Source organism: Cryptomeria japonica, chromosome 8 (genome assembly GCF_030272615.1).
Source record: "Cryptomeria japonica chromosome 8, Sugi_1.0, whole genome shotgun sequence".
Taxonomy (NCBI): domain Eukaryota; kingdom Viridiplantae; phylum Streptophyta; class Pinopsida; order Cupressales; family Cupressaceae; genus Cryptomeria; species Cryptomeria japonica.
Window position 1 is genome coordinate 685,687,929 of NC_081412.1, and position 23,859 is coordinate 685,711,787.

The 23,859-nt window shown below is 36.9% G+C and overlaps 1 protein-coding gene across 2 annotated transcripts in view; it reads left to right on the forward strand.

The window, feature by feature from the left end:
* The first annotated feature begins 3,879 nt into the window (after positions 1 to 3,879).
* Positions 3,880 to 23,859, forward strand: part of LOC131032408 (uncharacterized) — a 70,983-nt gene continuing 51,003 nt past the window's right edge. The window contains exons 1-4 of one of the 2 annotated variants that reach the window (XM_057963376.2): positions 3,880 to 4,018; positions 4,118 to 4,355; positions 13,134 to 13,215; positions 13,327 to 13,404. In XM_057963376.2, coding sequence (XP_057819359.2) covers positions 4,196 to 4,355; positions 13,134 to 13,215; positions 13,327 to 13,404 — 320 coding nt within the window. In that variant the 5' untranslated portion in view covers positions 3,880 to 4,018; positions 4,118 to 4,195. Of the gene's footprint in view, positions 4,019 to 4,117; positions 4,356 to 13,133; positions 13,216 to 13,326; positions 13,405 to 23,859 lie in introns of those variants that run through there. The other variant, XM_057963377.2, reaches the window with a different exon arrangement.

Genomic DNA, 23,859 nt, shown 5'->3' on the forward strand with positions numbered 1-23,859 from the left:
ACATCATTTCCACTCCCATACACACATTGGGAGGCATTGACCAACTTTGACCCACCTAGGACCTCTAAGACAAATATGACTCCTATGGCCCTAAAGGCCTTACAAAGAGGTACAAATTGATTACAAATGATTGGAAATAACTCAAAATAGCCAATGGGCCTTATTACAACTTGAATCCACACTAAAATAAGAAAACCAAACAAAAGCCTTCATTGAGGCTGTTAGGTCCCTGAGACAACTAAGATGGGGGGGGGGGGGGGGGTGAATCAGTTGTCTAATAAATTTAAACCAAAAAAAATTTAACCAACTTAATGGTTAATACCGGTAAACCAGTTAAGTATGCCGGTAGACAATTATAACAATTAATTGCTATACCGATAAGGATTAGTGCATGAAACATAAACACAAAGTCATCCACAACACATAACGCCAATATTTGTACGTGAAAACCCTGTAAGGGGAAAAACCATGGTGGGAAACCTTACCCACAATCAGATGATACTACTGCAGATAGTAAGTGTACATAAATGGGTTCTGCACATGCAGAAAGGCCAACAGCCTAGAGCTCACTACTCAATCACAAAATGGGAGTCACACTGACTATAGTTGGAAGGTTAAATCCAATAAGAATGTACTTCACAAAATAGCATCTTCATATGCTGGATTCAGTACCGGTGTAATGCTGATACGCTTCCACAAAAACCCTCCTTCAATCTTTAGATGATGTCTGCATGTATAGCTCTGCTTAATCTCGAATATACCTTCACACAATCCTTTTTCGCATTCCACATTTGATCTTACAAATAAGATCTTACATTTATACCATAACCTAAGACCAATTTTAGTAGGTCGGCTCTACAAGATATTACAATTAAAACATTTTACAAACAATATAATATCCGATGCAATAACCGATTGAACATGTCGGCTTAATGCATTTATAACAATAATTAATCATCTCCATAGCGTGCCATGTTGATCTGGAAAAGATAAACCTACCGGTGTAACCCTAGACCTATTTGTCGGTAACAACAAATATGCAACTATGAATATACCAATGAACAAAACTCCAGGACAAGATGTCCAGACGATGTCTTGGTCATAACCATGTGTCTTCCATGCCATTCCAAGTGCTGGTGATCATTATATCTTGCTGGTGTACATATACCAGTAACTGTGCAATAGTTACTTGCTTGCCGGTGAATACTGTTGGATCCCAAAGTGCTAGTGTTTTAGTAGGTGTTGACATCAATGACAAAACCATACCAAAATACCAACAAAGGCAACATAGGGACCCCGGGTGCTCCTGCACCATATACATTGGTGTTTGATGAGATTTTATTTATGGATGATGTTATATCAATTGATATAACAAAATGTATATACACATATTGCTCATATAAAAATGTGTATCTATAGCTACAATAATATGTAGTGTATACACAATATCTAGGGTAAAAGCATGTAATGCTTATAAGTACCTTTGAATAATTTGTTAGATTGCAAGGTTTATGCTCTCTTAGGTTCTAAACTCTTAGAAGAAACAACTCGATAGCTTTGAGTAAAAGGATCAAGGACATCATGTAATCATGCAATGGACCTACAATGATGTTACAAATAGACAATGCAAAAGTAGATTTTACTTTTAATCTCTTTGATTTAGATGTTCTTCTCATATTTCAACATATCTTAAATGAGTGATTGAGTATCTCTAAATACAATAACAAAGTACACAAATTAACCTCGCACATGTTAAGTCATCAACCAAGTACATGAATTAACCTAAAACATGTTAAGTCATCTCATAACAAGTGTAGTTGACGATGTATGAATTTGAATTTTGAGTTTTGAAAGTGAAGGTATCAAATATGTGATTCTAGAAGTGACTTAGATCAAAAGTCTTCACTTGTGAATTTAATTAAAGATGATAAAACATGTTTTCAAATAAAAAATAATTATATGCAATTAAAATATATAATACTAAAAACTAATTTTACATATAAGTATAACATATATAAATTAATTATTATAATTTTTTTTTTGATTACCCAGTGGTATGCCACTTAGATTTGCAACTCAGCCTAGCGATCTCAACTACCATTGCCCTGGTCTTACTTTTTTGCCAGGTTTTTGGGGAGGAGGAGGCAAGACTAGTCCACTAGAAGTGGCGACCTCACCTGAATGAACTAGGCACCATTTAACCCAAAGTAGAGAGAATCGATCTCGGGACCTATATGGGAAGAACCCAAAGTAGAGAGAATCGATCTCGGGACCTATATGGGAAGAACCCAAAGCCCTTAACCAGCTACATTGCCCCTCCAGGCTTAAATTATTACATTTAAACATTAATAAAAAATCTAAAACATTGAAAATTAAAAGATGTTTAACACACACACACACATGTCAATTTATATATGAAAATATTTGTCATACATATACATATAGTGATGACATCCATGTATACATCAATTTGTATATATTCTGACATAAATATTTTATTTACACAATTTTATATGAGCAATATTTGTACATACATATTGAGATATATATTGACATACAAAGTGATGAACATATATGTCAATTTGTATATATTATGACATAAATAAAATATTTATGTCAGAATATATATAAATTGATGTATACATAGATGTCATCACTATATATATATATGACATACAAAGTGATAAACATATATGTCAATTTGTATATATTCTGACATAAATATTATGTCAGAATATATACAAATTGACATATATGTTTATCACTTTGTATGTCATACATATGTAGTGTGTATATTATGTCAGAATATATACAAATTGACATATATGTTTATCACTTTGTATGTCATACATATATAGTGTGTTTGAGATTTTTTTGATAGCTATTGTGTTTGAGATTTTTTTGATGGCCAAGCACGACTGCTATTTTGAATTGTTGTATACCTCTCTGTGGCTGATTTTATTGAGTACCCAATTTTGTTATTTCCCTTAGAAGAGCTCAATTTTTCCATCACAGTTTTCTGGTCATTTTTCTTCCTTAATTTTTCGTTTTAAAAATGCCCATTTAGTCTTCTGAATACTTTCCGTACGTGTAGAGTTATTATAATCTTTGTGCGGCCTAGCGCCCATTTGGGTTGTAGGCATCACAGGCATTTTCATTTTGGTCAGCCTGCAATTGTTGCCTAGGCCTGAGAACAATTTTCTGGTCACACTCTCCGTTGTGTAGTTTTCTAGTTGATAGCATGACACTTCTCTGATGGATTTCTTGATCAAACAAGAGAAATTAAAAATTAAAATTCTAGTCAAATGGTGTATCGAGTCCTGACATTGACAGTGTTAGTTCGGGAATTTGGTATAAGTCAAATCATCGAATTGGGTTGGGTTAGTTCTGAATAAGTGTTGCATATTTGGTCAGATACAAAATTTTGTATGGTGTTCAATTTCTGTGCCTAGTTCAATAATTTGCTACATCCTCTGTGCTCAGAGAATGTGACGTGCTCATTTTCCATGAATTATATGATATTCAGGTTACCATCGATCATTTTAAAAACTGATGCACTTGTTTGTGGATATTTGTCTTGCACAGCCTTGGAGTCTTAGACCCATTTGTCCTGGATTTGATATGACATTTCATCATCTACACTGATTTTGTGAAGATAATAATTGATTTAGACAACCCATCAGCTAATTTGAGAACATAATTTATAGAAAGGCTTGCTTTTCTATTGCTGAATACATTGTGAACATGAGCAATACAAGAGTAAGGCAGCCCCAGGTACTGTCAGTGCCTAGACCTGATTCTATGCCCTGTAACACGCTAAAGAATGGATTCAAATCTCCTGTTTCTGTTGAAACAAATCCTTTGAACCCTGAAAGTTCCATAGAGTTTGATATATTGGTGGGTGCATCATCTATGGCACGCTTTGGTATGGATATAGGTGGGGCACTATGCAAAGTTGTCTATTTTGAGCCCGCTAGACCATCTGAAGACGAACATTTAGAGCCAATATCATGTAAAGGTGAGGGGATCCACAAGAAAATTGTTGTTTCTGGTGCTGAACCTATTGCAGAAACTGATATACAGAATAGTGTGCATTTTGAAATGATGTCTGGTTCAGGCAAATTACCGGACCAGCTGAGAAATTCAGATCAACATAGTAACTCTGAGGGTGGAATGCAAGGATGTATCAATATTGATGGTATTAGGACTTCTTTTAGCTACAGCGAATGGAGAATTTCCAAAGGAAGGGGAACGTTCCAATAGCCATCCAGAAAGTAATGTTCGCGAGATATGGCTATCCAGCCATGTGCCTGTTGATTTGCCAGCTCGTGGAACTCTTCATTTCAAATGTTTTGGTGAGTTTTCGTGTTGCATGCTAATGATTTCTCTTCTGTCTTACCAAGCTTTGTTGTCTATTATGAGTCCAGATAATTTCTGAAGAGTAGAATCAACATATTTTTGTCTCTTGTTTTATGGTTACCATGTTAAATTGTATAACTTACTATTATTTTTCATAGAAATGACATGAAAGATGAGTTTAATTACTCATAATTTGATGCTTAAATGAAATACGTGTGTTTTCAACACTCTTCAAGATTCATTATTGAAAATTATGCTGATCTGTATCTCTAGATTCCGAAGAAACATAGAAAACTAGCGAGGAAGCCAACCTTCAAGATATAATAACATGTGCTTGTAAGAATATGTGATTGCAAGCTAATGTAGGTCCAGATTATCTGTGGAGGATCCTTTAAAGGTATTATTTACCCGTCCCACTGCCCTTTTCAAAAAGGAAACAAAAAATATGGTGGATCTGGCTGTTAGGAGGAAGCTCCAACTCATAAGCCACTGCACAAATATGTTGAACTATTTTGCAAGGACTGTAGAAGGGGTCTTTGAGATTTTTAGTTCCACCCTTTTATAAAAGAAGACTTCCCATACAATTGCATTTGAAGCAAAACCATGTCTTCTACTTTACAATGTCTTTCTGTTTGATGCCTAACAGCATAAATTTTTGCTGATTTTAGGCATGCTGAAGCGGATCGCATGGACCTATCAAACCTCTCTACTTTGATCAATGAAGTCTCCTGCTGCAGCTGCTTGTGTCTTTGGAAGTATTAGTTTAGTGAAAGTTAGAGCATCATATCCCTACAATTCCTTAAAAGGGGATAACTCAATACAACCACTGCATCACTCAACCCATTTGTTCATTATCTCTGTCTGGTTGTTGGTTTGGAGATGATAATTGGTGCTAAGTGTCAACTCTATCCCTATCAGTTTGAATAACTCTTGCCAAAAGACACTAATGAAATGTGCATCCTTATGGTTGACTAGAGTATGCGCTAGTCCATGAAACAAAAGATCTCCTTGATGAAGATTTATGCTACCTATGGAGCTGTGAACTCACTGGCAATGGAGATGAAGTGTGCAAACTTTGTCAAACGATCAACTACAAAGATACAATTCCCCCTAGACACTTGAAAGAAGCTTCTAATGAAGTCCATTGACATGGATTCCCATTTTTTGGGGCAATGGGAAGGGGCTGAAGCAAATCTGCCCGGTATGTGATTCCATGTTTCATCGTTTGACCCATTTCACACTCTTGTGCATGTTGCAATACGCCCCTCTTTAGGCCCTTCCAAGCATAACTACTCCAAACATGCTTATAAGTTTTGAAAAGTCCAGTGTGACCAACAAGTGGAGAATTATGGAAACGTTGGTATAATTTTTTGTTTCAGCTTGGATCTTGGCAGCACAATTTTTTTGTTCTTGTACAAGACAATACCATGCTTTACCTCATACCTCTCATTCCTATCTGAAGCAGCAATAGTACCCTCAATCATCTCTATAGCTAGTGGATATTTGGTGTACTCAACCAACAACTCTTCCTTACAATCAAATTTCACTAAAGAATTGGTTAATAGTTCAGGTCTCTTGGTGAGTGCATTTGTGACCCTGTTGTTCTTTCTCTTGACATATTCAATGTCAAAATCACAGGCCTGCAATTTGCTCAAGCATTTTTGTTGTTGTCATTGAATGTACACCGTGATAAGAAAAATCTCAAGTTGCTTGATTTGTATGAAGTTTGAACTGCAAATTGTTCACAAACTAGATATTATCTGAATTTAGCTAGTGCATGCATGAATACCAACATTTTATTATCATATATAGAGAAATTAGGTTCTATCTCTATCAATTTCCGACTCTTGAATTGTGATGTCCCCTAATTGGGGTATACCTGATTTTTGCCCAAAGTAACAAGGCCACAACAGAATTTGTTTACAAATAGTATTCTATAATGAAAACATATGATAGCTATTGAACCTTTAAAGTAAATAAGCAATTAAATTAAGTAACGTCTCATATGTGGATCTAATTTATAGGTTTATTTCCAATAATCAACCATAGTAAGGGTTGAAGAGGAGAGCACGATAGGGTGCCTAGAACATTCGCTGCAACTAAGCCCAAGGATGTGATATAACACCCCTTGGCCCACAAGTGGCAGGAGCTCTCATCCATCCAACATGGGGTGGCCTACATAGAAGGGGAACCTGTCTCTGCCCTCCTTACTCGTGTCTCCTTACTAACCAATAGATGATTGCTTCTATTCTTTAGTTCACTTCTAGCAACCAACCATTGTAGAGATTGGAGAGGAAAGCACAATAGGATGCCCAAAACATTCGCCGCAACTAAGCCTAAGGACGTGATATAACATCCCTTGGTGCACAAGTTTTTTGTCCATCCAACATGGGTTGGCCTACTTAGAAGGGGAACCTGTCTCTTACCTCCTGTTGTGACGTATTCACACATCGCCCCATTGCAAATGGGGACCCCTACTTTTTGCTTTCTGGGGTTAGTTTTCTTTGCTTAGTTGTCTAGTCTTGGCTTTTAGCCTTTGCATTGGAGAGTTGCTAGAGAGATCATTAGGATAGGGGGGTCTGCTTGAGTTGAGGTGGGTCAGTAGGTGGTCCAGGTCAGGGTCTCTTTGAAAGCCTTCTCTAGGTCAGGCTTTGCTCTTGTTTCTAGGTTAAGTCTTGATTGAGTTTGAGGAAGTCCTTATATCCTGCTAGGAGTCTTGCCTTTTGAGACCTATGTCTTTGAGTTAAGGAAGTGAATGAAGGTTTGTGAGTGAGTATCATCAAGGATTTTCCCTTTGAGGGTTTGAGATTGGTCCAATTGATGAATGATGAAGTTCTAGGCATTTGATTGATGTGAAACTGACCTATTTATCCTAGGAAAATGCCTAATGATCAAGTCTAGACTTGAAAATTTGGAGAAAGGTCAGGAATTTGAGCATTTTAGGAAATTTCGCTCCTGACCCTTCCAAAGGGTCCAAAGCGAAATCCTTAGAAAGGCCTAATTTGTCATCAAAAGCATTGAGTTGACATCACCTTGAAGGCAAATGGACTTGATTAAGATGAAGGACCCAAAAGCCAAGTCTAAGAGCAAAGTTGAGGGGAAAATGAAGAAATTGGCCTTAAAACATGAATTTCGCTCCTGACCCTTCCAAAGGGTCGAGAGCGAATTTCTCTAAAAACCTCTCCTGCTTCTAGCATAGGCTAAAATCCTTGATTCCACGCCTTGAGTGAATGAAAAATGGACTTATACATGCCTTTGGAAATGAGCTAAACCAAGTGAAATGAGGAAAAGTGAGGAATTTGTGCAAAAAAGCAAATTTCGCTCCTGACCCTTCCAAAGGGTCTAGAGCGAAATTCCTAGATAGTTCCTGTCCTTCCAAAGGTACCTAAGCGAAATTGGTAAGATGCACTTTTCATTCAACACTTTGAGCTAGGCACTTCTTTAGGGTGATTTGTTAGCATGATCTAAAGCCAGGACAATGTGAGTAAGGGTAAAGTATGAATGTTCGAGTGATATTGAAGGCTAATTCCCCAATTTTAATTTCCTTGGATCTCCCTAATTTGCATCAAGCTTAGGTTCCATAGCATTAATTGAGGTTGATTCAACTTAGAGGTGCCCTTAGACATGCATTTGAGTAGGTCATGGTCACTAAACGTTAAGAATTTGAGCAATTAGGCCAATTTCGCTTCTGACCCTTCCAAAGGGTCCAGAGCAAAATTCCCTAAATGACATAATTCCTCACTAGAAACATTAAATGGTGGTCATGCATGGTAGAGAAAAGGATCAAAGATCAAGTCTTAAGCAAAGCTAACTGAAAAAGGATGAGAATTGAGCTGAAAAGAGCAATTTCGCTCCTGACCCTTCCAAAGGGTCCAAAGCGAATTTCTCCGTGAAGCATTATATCTTGCTCAAGCCTTTGAACTAACTCATTCCCAAGCATTTTTGAAGGTAAAACAATTGTTTTTGATGAGGAAAGGTTGAAAATGAAGTCAATAATGATAAATTTGAGCCTAAAACATTAATTTCTCTCCTGACCCTTCCAAAGCGTCTAGAGCGAAATTTTTCTAAGCTTCTGACCCTTCCAAAGGGTCTAGAGCGAAATCCTTAGGATAGCTTATTTCCTCACCAAAAACATTGAGTAGACACCACTTTGAGAGCAAGTTGGCTTGAGTATGATAAGGTAAGGGTGGAAAAATCAAATCCAAGGCAATTTGAACGTGATTTGAGCCTACAATGCAAATTTCGCTCCTGACCCTTCCAAAGGGTCCAGAGCGAAATTCCTAGAAGGACTCCCCAATTTCATCTAATGCACTAAAAGAACCTTATTTTAAGCTAAATTGATGGCAAGTTGACTTGATGGTGATAGAAGGAGGTTTGACAAGTTAAATTCAAGGCAAAGAAAGGAGAAAGGAAGTGTGAATTGAGCCTAAGGAAGAATTTCGCTCTTGACCCTTCCAAAGGGTCCAAAGTGAAATTTCCTAAAACCTCTATTTACTCCTTGTTTGAGACCAAGAACCTTATCCCTATGGCGTAGTTGAGGGAAGATTAATGTATACTTGCCTTGCAAGGTGGATTGGAGCAAAGGAAATGATGGAATTAAGACTAAATGGCAAATTTCGCTCCTGACCCTTCCAAAGGGTCCAAAGCAAATTTCACTTAAGCTCCCGACCCTTCCAAAGGGTCCAACGCGAATTCTCTTCAAACCTCCTTTTGCTCTCAATTTTGTATCAATCCTAACGTTGATGGAGGTTGATTGAACTTAGAGGCATCCCTAGGCATGCATTTGAGTGAGTTGTGGTCTCAAAGTGAGAAGAATTTTTCCAAAAATGCCAATTTCGCTCCTGACCCTTCCAAAGGGTCCAGAGCGAAATTCTTAGGAGGTCTTTTGTTTTGCCTAGGCCCTTAAGCAAAACCTATTCTTAAGCATTTTTGGAGGCAAAAGACTTGTTTTTGATGAGAAAAGGATGATAAATGAAGTTTTATAGGTCCTATCCTTGGAGAGGATCCAGAGCGAAAATCTTATTATAGGGCTTGTCCTTGGGGAGGATCCAGAGTGCATTTTATAGGTCCTGTCCTTGGAGAGGATCCAGAGCGAATTTCAATATAGGGCCTGTCCTTCCAAAGGGTCTAAAGCGAAATTAATCCTAATGCCTTCTTGTTGATGATTTAAGGTAAGAATTGCTATGTTAGAAGGAATATATTATGTATACTTAATCATCTTTTGTTTTCTTTGTAGATCAAGAAGACTGGGCTAGAAGGAAGAATAGACAAGGAGGACCTATTCAAGTTTCATGATCATTAAAGACACTTCAAATGCATGGAGGAGGACTCAAAGTGCTTCCAAGTTGGAGGACTTCAAGTGTTCAAAGAGTTGCACGTAATAGACCAAGCTATCCTCAAGGACCTCATTCTACCACATGTAGAAACCATAGGATGTCAAAAGGAAGGATCTTACAAGCACTTCAAGGCGAAGTGAGGTACTAGAGAAGGTGACTTGACCATGACTTCCTATCACCATAATGCGAAATCAAGAAGGAGGCTTCATCAAACACAAGAAAGTCAAGGAAAAGAAACACCATTCATCCAGTGCAAGGGTACGTTGAAGAAGCAGATAGTTTCAGAAGAGTTAATCAAAGTTAGCTTCTCATCATCATCATATTGAATATCAAGAGATATGACATTCCTTGATTAAGCAAGTGCCAGACAAGGTGGCATCCCAGTCACTGTTCCTCCAGTCAGATAGGTCCACATCAGCATGTCCAGATTCAATGTACCCGACTCACCAGTGATGGTGCAAACTTCAAGGCACCTACCCTAGTTTCCTATTGGTCCTCACTCATGAAATGTAATTTTCTCATTGGCTAAGGGAGTTCGTTGTAACAAACCCTAATTAGGGTTTTCATCTTGTAATCCCAAACATTGATTGTAAATCAATCTAAGGCATTCAAATGTAAAGAGCTCTCCGTATAAAGCTTTGGCTCTTCATTTGTAAAGGTTAATAGTTAGTTCATAGAGGTTAGAATGGCTAATGATTAATAGTGAATAGAATAGAAGTTAGACTAGATTAGGAAGAGAAGGCAAGAAATTGTTGCCTTGATTGTAAATGAACTCCATTTTCATTGAAGTTATGGTGAAATGTGTCGTTTCTTTGCAATATGCATGGTCTCTTGTTGAATCTTCATTTTAGATGATGGTTAATTAGATTGAATGAAGGAAGTTACTGAATGCACTCGCGTGGAATCCGCCTAGTCTAAACCACTAGCCTCTTGCTGATTGTAAGGGTGCCCTGCGTGGTCAACTGGCATAAAATAAGCTTAATCTCGAGTCGTTACATGTCTTTTGCTCATGCATTAACTTGAATGGTGATCAGTGTCTAATGGTGTAACAATTTGAACATCTTCAAAATTCCCTTAGAAGATCGCACTGAGTTGGTGTCAGATTGTTCAATTTGATGGTGAGACCCAGCCCAATAGGACTCCATCTAGTCGTTCATCCATCTTCTTGCATTCTAGGCCTTAGATTAGATTCTCAAAACCCTATATCTTTTGATATTTCTTTATCTTCCAGCCAGTAGATAGGATCCAAGTTCCAGCAGATTAAATGCTCAAGTAGTCGAATGTAAGTCCCCTTGTGATTCCAGCAAAATCATATCATACCACAAGAGCTTATCCACACATAGAGACCCTACATATAAGAACCTTGGAGACTTCTCGAATGATCCTTAGGCGAAATCTTTAGCATTCGGGGAAACTTTGTTCAAGAGAGGATAAGATACCTTGGTATTTTATTCTGTGTTCGTATGTGTATGAAAAACACATCAACACCTCCCTACTTGTGTTTCCTTACTAACCTGTACATGATTGTTTGTAGGAGAATAAGTAGATTTAATAAATAAATTTGGAATCTAGATTGATTAGCATTTCTCATCATTAACTATACCAAAATACATAAGAGATTGTCATCACAATGGATACCACAATACTAGCTAGAACACAAGTTTGCCGTATTCTGAAATGCAGATTGCTTATCCAAGAACTGATCTCCTTCGATGCCTTTCTCCTAATGAAGTGTATATAACCCTCAAAGAGAGGGTGAAGAGTCACAACTCTTGCCACCTTCCCAAAAGGGACGATTGCCTTAGGGAAGTAGTGTTTGTAGATTTCATTTCATTGGATATTTGTGACATCATCTTTGGGAGGTCATATTTCTATGAGAGATGTCTATTATAGGATGAGGAATCAATATAGGCTTCAGCTTGAATGGGAAGCTGTTTATTTTGCATCCTTTTGTTGGAAAGTCCAAGGTGACATTTGCAAGTCCTTCAGGTGGATGTGTTCAAATGGAAGAGTTGTTCTTTGAAAAAATGCTGAGGTTGGAGATATAAAGTGGGTACACTCCCAAAAAGAGCAATTGGAAGGAGGACAGCAGGTGCACTAGATTAGATGGAGACAAAAATTTATCAAGTTTTGGATGATGTTTGTCTTGCAGTGCAAACAAGATGTCATCTTTGCAAGATGAAGGGTTCATCAATCCTTATTCGTTGAATTCCTATAGATTTTTGGGACAAAAGCCTCCTAATATAGGAGGTGTGATTTGAAACATCAAGTCAAGTTGTTGAAGTATAAACTAGAATGAAGTCCGGAGACTATTTGGGATGGCATGAAATGTTCCTAGTAGTCATTGAAACAAAGTGCAAACCTCAAAATGACCTAGAAATCTTATTTTAGTGAATTTGCCAGTTTGTATAGGCAGCAAAATGCCATCTACCATAACAAGTGTGTAATCGCTAGTCTGGCGGAAGCAGCAGTTTCACAAAAATGCAGGAAGTGCATGGTATATGAAAGATTTAAGTGTTTCAAATCCTCTTCTTGGCATTTGTTCTTATATTCTTCGAGTGTGGGAAGTTATTGGAAAGATATAGTCTTTTTGTAATTGTTGTTCTTTGTGGGAAGCATGAGAGTGTGTGCAAACCTCATTATAACCTTCATTTTGTTCATTTTTCCATGGCTATGATATAGAGGAGCAAGGTTTTGGAACTATTGACACTGAAAACAGGTGTTCGGAACTGGTTTAAACCATTGTTGAGCTTTGTGTAGACCTTTGATGCATTGTATCACTTGTAAAAACTGAGACATGGTGACATGAATAGTTTAACTCAATCGCACTAGAGTTTTCTTCTTGTTTGAGGGTTTCTCCACCTATAAGGCCTTATGTTTTACTGTGTATGGGTTTTCATGGCATCTTGTTTGCTATGTTATGCTCTCATTTCTATGTTGCAAGTCTGATTGAACAAGAAACATTGTTTGATTAACTATTTGTTAGTGGTAGAACAGTGTTTTGGAGGTTGTTCCAAGGTTTGCTCTAGCAATATCCATAGTTGACAATGGCATATGAGGGATACCTCTCTGTTTATGGATCATGTAAATCACATACAGCCTCTGAGGCATAATCTATTTGGTTCTAGTGTAGATAACTCAATTTAAATTGTTACACGAGCAATATTTTTTGGAAGAATTTTGCTCTTGAGGGATTAAAAACTAATGTTCTTAAAGATAAACTAACAAAAATGGCTGTTGAATAGATTGACGCAATATGCATGATTTTTTGTTTTCTATTTATATGTCAAAGAAGCACATTTGCACCATCTTAATTGGTGCCAGAATTCTTTAGGAGAATAGTTTACTGCAGTTGTGGAGGGTGTAAATGAGGGTAAAGAATATTAGATATCTTGTATACAGTGCTTATTTACAATTTCTTGATATTGTTCTTGTTAGAGACCCGGAGAATAGAGGAATTTTTGAGACTTACACAAGAACACTCTCTTGTTGGTCAAGGCCGAGCTATTGGAGCGACTGGGTAATTTGCTATTCTATATAAAAACCCTGTTCCAATGATCTTGATCTTTTTAGTGGTTGTTCTGTGGAGCAATAGCATTTATTAATTGTTAATGTATGACTTTATATCTAGGGGTGGAGCTCGAAAATTCTTTGACAGATTTTTTGACATTGCTGGTTTGTGCCTTCAGCATTATGATGAGTTAAAGAGGTATTTTAAAGCACCTTCTGGTTTCAGTTTAAGGAAGATACACAGCAAATCATTAACAGCATTACTAGTGTTTGTAATTGACCTTTTCTAAAATTATATTCTGACAAAAAAATGCACAACTCATAACAAAACAATCAAAGCTACTAGTTTACAACATGCTTGATATTAGTGTTACCATGCTTGATGTAATGTCTACGTTGCAAGTAAAGGTTGAGCATTTGAAGAAAAAACCTATTACCATAATGTCAGCTATGTGACATTGTAGTTAGCTGATGCTCTTAACACTCTAAATAGACGCCATCTTGGCGGTAAGATCTGTATTATTAGTACATCCAACAAGTACACATTTGCTATTTGGACAAAATTTGGCACGGTGTTAGTTTTAAATTTTAATGGCACTTTCTTCTATATACGTTTTCCTTGAAACGATGTTTCTTCCATTATCCATGTTCCTCTTTTCTGTTATTACCCTTGTTCTCCTATCCTTGTCCGTTCCTATTCCTATGCTATCTTCCTTTTCAATAATCTTTCCTAGGATTTTGGGGTTACTTGTAGGCACCCCTTTTTCACGTTTCCATATCCCACTAATCTGTAATTTCCCAAGTTTCTTGTTTGAAATTTAATATAATTCTGCAAGGTAAACTGCTTTCACTACTTGTACTTCAAATGTTAGTGAATTAAAATGTAGATTAGAGGCAATACAATGTGGATTGTTGCTGAAATTAAATAAGAACTTCTTTACATGGGGACTTGTACGGTTGTACCCCAAATCTTGCATCCCTGTCCCTTAAGGTGTTCATGTACATAGGGACAGCAGGGTCCCAAGATTTTTGGGGGCATGTTCCATTTTGGAGGACTTATGTCTTGGGGGAACTTTGTGGCATCCCTCAATCATGTTGGAGATGTCTAACACCCACAAAATTTTCTAGGTTTTAAAAACAATGAAATGAAGAGCACATGGGGACCCACAATTTTTTTTTGGGGTACATTTTGTTATTTAGTAGCCTTCGGCCCTTTTGTTGTAATGAAAACAATGACATTTTTATTTGTATTGCTGCTATAATTGAATTAATGAACATGAACATTGAATCTCAAATTTGATGCATTATTTGAATGTCTACACTTAAATCCTGATGTCATGTAGAACTAAACTTGTAAAATTTGAATATCCACATGGTTACTAGGTTCCTTGCTTGAGGATCCAGTGCTGGTCTTGGATTGCCAAGGGTACCGGTCCGATATTGGCATGGCCATGAGTTACTCCAAGGTACTGCCCGGGTGCACAAGTTCATTGTGGGGTACTCAAGGCATACCTAGGTGAACCTAAGTGTAGCCACGGCTTGGGATGCTAGTAAAGTGTCTTTTTAAACAAAAAAAATTAATTCCTACATACCCCCCAAAGAAGCAAGATGCCCTAAATTCATCTATTTGGTGTTGGGAAGTCATTTCACAAACACAAACCATCAAGAAACCCATTTTTTTCCTCCAAGTTGCCATTGTTTGGTTTTGAAGGTTGGTTCATTTTTTTCGAAGGTGAAAGCTATGGAGGAGTAAGTTGCACACCAAAAGCTTAGGAATCGTTGGAAAATGAAGATTTTGCCATCAAAGGTGAGTAAATCTTTCTTTTTTTCAAGTTTTGAACTTTTTATGCATAATAAGTGGTTATAATGATGTTTTCTTTCTAAAATTGCAATGGTAGTGTAAATTTGTAATATTTTTCATTTTAGGTTAATACGAAATGGCTTGAACTTCTAGTTTGGTTGCCCAAAATGAAGAGTCCTTTTAAATTTGATGCAATGTCGCCTCTTTGGTGACATACAACAATGATTCAACAAATTCCTGATGGAGGGACTTCTATTTGGCAGTGTAACCATTGTCAAAAAGAGTATACGAGCTCATATTTTCAAGTGAAAGCTCACTATTGCGCCATCTCTTTACAAGGAATAAAAGCTTGTCTAGGGCCAAAAAAAAGGGTTGCCAAAGGATCTAATATTGGCTTATATTAAAGAACAAGAGGATGTCAACATGAGAAGTAATAGATCAAAGGGTCTTTCACATCCTCTTGCCAATAAAAGCTCGTAGAAACACCCTAGTGGCTTCACACAACTAGTTGGCCCACATCCTTTCATGTCAATCCCACCATCTTTTGAAGAAGAGAATGTTTCAATTTCAAAGAAAAGAGGCCCATTGGACAAGGCCTTCATGAAATTAGAGAGGTTGCGGATCAGAGCATGGCTCGCATTTATGGCAATGGCCTTCGATGCAAACCACCTTATTGGTGAAGGAGAAAGCTTCACTAAAGACATCATTGAGAGTGATCGAGGATACATGGCCCCAAACAAGTGTGTCCATCATTTCTAATGGATGAAAAGATTGCTAAAATAAACCATTGATCAATGTTATAGCAATGTCTCCTAAAGGGGTGATGTTTTTGAAGGCAGTGGATTGTGAGGGGCAAGCAAAAAATGCAAGTTTCATTGCCAATATCTTCATAGAATCCATTGAAATGGTCGGGCTTGAAAATGTTGTCTAAGTCATAATGGACAATGTTACAAATTGTAGGGAAGTTGGATTTATAGTGGAGGCTACATATTGTCACATTTTTGGGACAGCATGTGCAGTCGACTCATTCAATTTAATATTGCAAAAGATTGGCATACAAATTGAATGGGTCAAACAAGTCTACACAAAGGTCAAGGAGATTCAAATGTTTGCGAATAATCATCATATGTCACAAGCCATATTTGGGACCTTCTCCAAGTTGGAGTTGTTGAAGGTAATTTAAATTTTTTTTTTTAATATTTTTTATTTTATTTTTTTCATTATTGATATGTGAGGTGTTTTTTTTTATACCTTGTTGGGTTGCTGAAATGCAATTTGCATCTCACAAAATCATCTTAAGACAACTTGTGAAGGTGCGAGAAGCCTTGAGTTCTATGTGTTAGGATTCCCACAGATACTAAGAGGGGGGGGTGAATCAGTATCTAACTGGTGTATTGAATTTCTTAACTTAAAACATGTAGAACATATTATGACAGTGTACTGGTATGCAAAAAATAATGCAATAAACAGAATTAAAAGCAACCACATGAAAAACACACCATAACACAATGATTTAACGAGGAAACCCGGTGTGGGAAAAACCTCGGTGGGATTTGTGACCCAGAATATTCACTTACTGGCCAATAAGAGAATATTACTGCTACAAGAGGGGCCTGCACATGCAGGAAGGCCAACTGCCTAGAGCTCATTGCTCAATGGGAAGTCTCACTGACTTACAATGATGGATTATATAAATCCAGTATCTTGTACTGCTTCAGAATAGCATCTATAATGCCAGATTCAGTACCGGTTTCTGCTCTGTTTCTTACATAAACCCTTAACCTATAATTCGCATAATAGGTCTGCCTTATTTCGCCTAAATATATTCTACTTACTTCCTTTGTAAATGTTCTATAATGATCTCTCTTATATAAGAGTCATTTTACAATGATGCCAAGTCGACTTACAAAGATTTTACAATAATAAACAAAATACGATATAACAAAAATCCTGTCGGCCTCTGTGCCGGTATGCTTCCTTTCTCTGTCGGTGCCGGTGGTCGAGTGCCGATGTAGAGTCTGATCTTGCTAGTGCCGGTGTAATGCCTTGCCGGTGCCATAGGATTGTAAGGTTGCCATCAATGACAAAACCTTCAATCACCTACAATGTCTCATTGGAGTGTGCATATGCCAACACTATGGTCATGAACAACTTGTGGAGTGTATGGAGACAGTCAAGCACAAATTTAGACCAAAAAGTAAAAGCATTGATCATAGATGATGAGTGGTGGAATGAGCCCATCATGAGCATGATTAGGTATGCTGATACTGATCACCCATGTTTGGGCGAAATTTATGATGGCATGGACTCCATAGTGGAGAAAATAAGAGCAATAATAGAGGCCAAGAAACATGACCCAACAAAACATTTTTTCAAAATTGTGCAAAAAATTATTGTTGGCTGTTGGAACAACATGACCACCCCCTTACATCTCTTAGTATTTGCTTTGTCACCAAAGTATTATAGCAATGAAGTACTTTCACTGCTGAGGAGGGTGGTACCATAGAGAGATGGGGAGATTGCTGCTGGCTATAAGGTTGCATTTAGAAATATATATATAGATGAAGAACTCCAAAGTATTGTCTTGAGCAAGTTTGGCCAATCCATAGCTTTAAAAATTCATTTTGTTTTTTCTTTTCTAGACAAATATAGAAAAAGTGCTAATGAGTGGTGATATATACATGGTCAAGGCTCCATTTTCTTGTAGCCAATTAAAATCCTCTCCCAAGTATGTATTTTTGTATTTTTTATTCTTTTCATTTTTCATTTGATGCTAGCATGCTATATATTATATAAAAATACTTTTATTTTATAATTTATGTTTTAACTTTTAACTTTTGATTCTTGAATTATAAGATTAAATACTCAATGTTGTATACAAACTCAACACGTTGCAAGTTCTTCTTCAGCTGAGCATAATTTGAGTACATACTCCATCCACTCGGTCAAACGCAACCGTTTGGGTGCAAAAAAAGTAGACGATTTGGTCAATATACACTCCAACCTTTGTTTCTTGTCACATAAGAAATTTGAATACAATGAAGGTGTGACAAAGAATTGGGATCTAACCCCTCAGTGTGCTGATTTAGATGCTACAGTTGCACAGCTTGCCTAGGTCTCTATAGATGAAGCAACTTCTTGACACAGCTAGTGGGAATGACAATCCAATGTATTATAGTTCAAATGAAGTTGAACCAAATGTTCACCTTGATGCTTTTGATGAAAAAATATGAATATTAAGTAGCGATTGTAATTTGAATTTTTAATGACATTTTGAGACTTGAGTATCATCATTTTTGTAAATTATGAATGTGATACTACAAGGTATTTAAATATTCTATTTATTGACTATATATATATATATACCCAAGGGAAAAAAGTTTGTCATATCATTGTACCGGGTTTTAGTTCTCATACCCAAATTGGCAACTTAGATATAATTTTAATGTTGTCATCCCCTAAAATCTTTGTTTTGGGAACACCATGGAACAAAGATGCTGATGCATAGGGCAGAACCACCACTCTTTTGGGCTAGACTGACAATGTCAAATGTGTGAATCAATTTCATATGTTTGATTACTTATAAATACAAGTTTGTTGATGTTGATTGCACAATTGGCACTGCCACAAAGGCAACCACTAGTTTGCAGTCAAGACCTACAAGGTTGATCTTGTCATTGTTTTGGCAGTTCCTCCTTTTGACTTTGGAATCTCTAATTTGATTGTTCTGTGATCTGATCATCAATCTCCCACTCTGACTGTCGCCACCGGCACTCTTGAAAAACAAGTTTTTTGGTAGTACATACTGTTGGAATTTTTGTTATTGATGTCAAGGTTTATTTGAGGTTTAATTAAGCTATCTACTTGCCGACTTGGTTGAGCTATCTACTTGTCTACTTGGTTGAGCAGCTTGAGCTGCTTGGTTACCTGCTTGATGTGCTTGTATGCTTGCTAGAGCTGCCTGGGTGTCTGGTTGAGTAGGGTGTGTGTCTGCATCAGCAGTGTGTGTGCCTACTTGTCTATCTGTTAGCTGCTAAGTTAGACTTCTTGCCATGTCAGCTTTGAATTGTCAAAGGGACTATTGATACGTATACTTTTGATAGTGGCTATCTTTTGATCAATTGCCTTCCTTCTTTTTGGTAACGGCTTGTGTTGAATTTTTTTTAATGAGAAGGATGTCGCTGCTATTAATTTTCACGACCTTTGAAATCAGAATTGGAATCTTGTTTGAATGTGGGTGTACAAAGCTAAAATTGTGCTTGAGTGGATGCCAAGTGATATGGCGCCGTATTTTTTGTCTTATTTTTAAAACGGATACAAATACCATGATATTTTTGGGGAGCATGACATATAAAGTTTTGAGCTGCCGTTTTTTTGTGTTCTTCAAAACTGATGCGTATTTACTTTATGAAGTGCTGCGATGGAAGAAAGTCGTGCTATCCTTGTAACGTCTTTTTCAGACGTGGTCAGAAGTTTAAGGCACAAGTTTTTATTTTCAAGCTATGAATTATGGCTGGCGGTGAATACTCAACAGGGGATGTGTATGGCGTAAAAAGTGGAGCTTTTTCTTTTTTTTTAAAAATAGGTGAGCATACGACTTTGAGCGGATATTATTTTTGGCATATTCAAAACCGATGAAATTTTTTTTATGAATTGATATTATCTTGCTATTTTTGCTACATTCTTTTTGAAGAAAGAGGTAGTGGTGTTTGGTGCCGTTTCAAAAGATTTCCGTCTTCAAAAGATATCGGTTTGGTCATTTTTTCCTTTTTGATACGTAACGGCAAGAGGAGAGTAGTGCTTGTGCGTAGAGGAGCTATTATAATTTTTCTTGTGTATGCTGGGTATGCTAGATGGGAGGAATTTTCCTTATCGAAAAAAGATAGTAGTCGTGAAAATAGTTTTTGGATGTTTTTTTCAAATAAAGAGAAGGGACATACGCAAGAAGAATTAACTACAAGTGTGATTCTGGAAATTTTTTTGGGGTGCTGAACGGATATGTGCAGGTCTACAATGTAGCGTGTGGAGTGATCTTTCTGAATAGTTTCTGAGAAATAATGGACAAGACAATGATATTCTTCTGAGCAGTGTCATATCGGTCATTGAAGAAATTTTGTTTCAGGTTGTAGAAGAGTGTTCGATAATATACTTCTGAGCAGTTTCAATCGGCTAGAATTAAAAGTGTTTTGAAAGATTGAAGTAAAAAAACCATGGCATTAAAAAGCTCTTATTAATCTCAAACAGATGGGCACCAACCCAATAATACAAAAGTGTTTTGAAAGGTTGAAGTTTTTGCATTCTAGATGGTTTGTAACTTTGTGTGGTTCTATACACTATATGCACACACCTTGCCCATCTTGGGAATCGTGTGATCAAAAAGTGACAAGGACATTTCATTTCAATTGTCAAATTTTCAAAAAAATTAGGGGTTTTATTACACAAACCCCTGATTGGTGGAAGAATGTAGCTAAATTATGTATCTAATTGTGGATCTCACCAGATTTTGATCTAATTTTAACTTTAAGGGAATGAATCAATTGCAGACACCATGGGATTTCCATACTCTATATGACTTATGCTTCATAATGCCTTCATCTTTTGGTAAGCTTGGTCCCTTGGTAGTGGATGTGACTGGGTATTTCTTGGAGACTCAATCCTTTGGCGTTTCATGGTGGTAAAATGCTCAAGAGCATTTTCTTTGTTTGGTTGTCATTTGTTGTGCCTTATACACAATATGACCCATTTTTGCTCAAGGCAAAGGTGATTGCCCCCCTTTTTTGTTCTTCTTCTTCTATGTCTCCTTTATGTCCTCTTATTGTAATGTCCCCATTTTTAGCTAAAATGATTTGCGAACAATTAGCCTAGTTTCCAAGTTCTTTTGGGGCTAATTGGTGTGACTGGGAGAACTCCAAAGTTATTGGAGAGCACAGATTTAGTATTTTAGAGTTGTTAATCACAACAATGAGCTAATGAAATGACCCTTACTATAAAGGCCACTAATAAACCCCAAATCTGAACTGAGACAATTTGTCAAACACTTGGCATGCACTGAATTGTTTTGTTTGTGATGTAGTGTTTCAATATGATAGTTGTTTTGAGCATCAAGTACAATTGAGATAACAATACCAATATTGAAATGTAACACAATAAACAATAATGAAACTCTAAATATTCATGCAAGGACTTCAATGCTAATATATCATGAATTTCCCAAATTCTGATTGCATTGTTCAGTAGACTAATTTTCTAAAAATGTATGACTGTTACAAACTCTTACACATGAGCACTGAATTTATGACAAGAGAATGTATAAACTATCACACATGAACAATGACCTTGCAATGCACCTTCTCTACTATATCAATCCAACTACAAGATAACAATGTCTGATTACAATGGATTGTTTTCTGAATACATATATGACTGTTACAACCGTGCACTTCTATCATAAAAATTGACAACAAAAACCATGCAATGGAACCTGGAAATCGCTCCTTGAACTCCGATTATGAAATGCTGATGAAAGGAGGGCTGGACTGTCCCAAGAATGCCCTGCTGTCACTACCGTACTGTCCTTGCTGCAGGCCGTACCTGGGTCGTACTGTGCGGCTGCAGTACCAAATTTTGAGCTGGGATGAATTCAAAACCCTTATTCACCAAATACAAGCCCTCAAATCAACCTTCAATTGAAATCCAACATGAAATGGCTGAGTACCATCTCCAATAACGCAACCCTTTAGAAGATATTTCACTTCCTCAGTTATGCTAATCTAAGGTAGTTATCGTTCCCAAAGATCAATGATATTTGCAGACCTTCAAGCTCCACAAATGCTCGAGTAGATGCACTAGAGAAAATAGACTTCGATGCCAAATGAGAGACCCATGGGGTCTATTTATACACATAATAGAATCTTCTAGAAGCCTCTTAGTCTTTCTAGAAGTATCCATAATAGAATCTTCTAGAAGCCTCATTGCACTTTTTAGATAAAAAGTTACTTCATAAAATAAAAAGTGCACCTCAATAACATTTTGGCCCCAAATAAAAAGTAATAATAAATATAATGTCTCCAAGAGCATAATGAGCCATCCAGTCACCAAATAAACGCCAAAATGACTCTCTCATCACAACCATCTGCCTACGAGAGTCTGGAATAGGCAAATCCATGTAAAGTGTCATGTCATACTAAAGAGGGGACATGACAGCTAAGTTGGTAGTGTGGATCATCATGACAATTTCAGAAGTGATTTTTCGACCTTTTGGGAGGTCTCCAAGCTGCTTGGAGGAGTAGTCTATTTTTAGTAAGTCACCTAGTTACCTCTAATCATTATCTCAATTCTTCAATATCATTTTGTTATGATTAGAGTTTGGTTTCTATGTTGTTTCAGTGCTTTCCACAACTTGGGTTAGCTATTGAGTTATTATTTAATTAATTCACCTAAGGTGTCAAATTTTGAAAATATTAAAAGGACAACTTAGTGTAATAGCTTGTTGAAAAAGTATTAAGAAGTGTTTTAAGTTGGATGCCTAGGCTTGGGGGACTTTGCACATGAAAAATAATATTAATTCTTCTAAAAGGTCTTATGAGGGAAAAAAGAAATTATTATATCTTAAAACTGAACATTTCCCTCCGAAAAGCTATATAAGGAGGATGTGGGGTCTTTTGTGAGTTAGATTGGTGAATGATATCGTTATGCTGCTAGAATGAACCTGAGTTCTTCAAAAGCTTCTTGAGAATGAAAACCCTCTTGGAGTTGCTAGTTTCAAGGTCAAGAGCCCCCCTAGCAAGCTACATCATTTCATACAGAGATCACCATTGTGCTTCAAATCAAAGTTCCAATTTTGGGTAGCAGATATGAAGACTTTGGAATGTTTTGATGTTGCAGATTTCTGATTTGGTTTGAGTTGTGATTGTTGAAGATGTTTTTGGCGATTTGAAGACGTTTTTATGCCAGGCTGTACCATTCTTTGCTGGTTGTTTGTGAGGTATATTATTTAAGTTTGATTCCTCTTAGTTTGCTGATTGGGTTGCCATTTTTTATCATTTCAGGCCATACAATTGATAGTGTTGAAAGATTGGAGGAAGACATGGTTGTACCATATGCTGATAATTCTTGTAATGGGGCATGAGAGTTATTTTATTCAAGTGCTGCCCTTTTTGGGTGATTTCCTTGCTAGATGGGAGTGCCTAGACCTCTGGAAGTTAGTTGCATATGATATTGGTTGAACTTTTGAAGATGGCTTGTTCTCAAGGGGTCTGTATAGCTTTTTGGGCTTCTTGTACTTGCTAATCCAGTGACTTGACAAACCCGGACATGACTGAAAATAGTGGTTTGGAGCTGTTTGGTGAAGGTATATCAATTTATGTCATTGTTGGAGTGTTAGGTGTACGAGTTTTCATATTTCCAGAGTTTCCAGAACTTCATCAGCAATGATTCCAGTCTGATTTATCACTAGTACAGCAGCAAACAAGTGTCAATAGACCTGCACCAGTGTACCTCATCATTCATTATGGTATACTATTGTTGTTTCAAAGTTGGGTGAGTTTGTTTTTGTTATTGGCACTATTGGGATGAGTTATAGCAGATTTTTTATACCAGCACTTTAATCAGCAGTTATTCAGTGTTTATATTGCAATGAATCTAACTTTGTAATTCTTCAGATGGTTATATAGCTAGAGATTTACGTTCTCTATGCATTGTAAATCATAAAACTGGATCTTAGTACCACCAGTGAGTTTGTTGTAGTTTATTGCTGATGTACTTACCCACTAAACAAGTGGCAATATTTTAATCACTCACCATTGAATAAGTGGAAGAGTTTTTTCCTTTGATTTTCCCACTGAATAAGTGGAT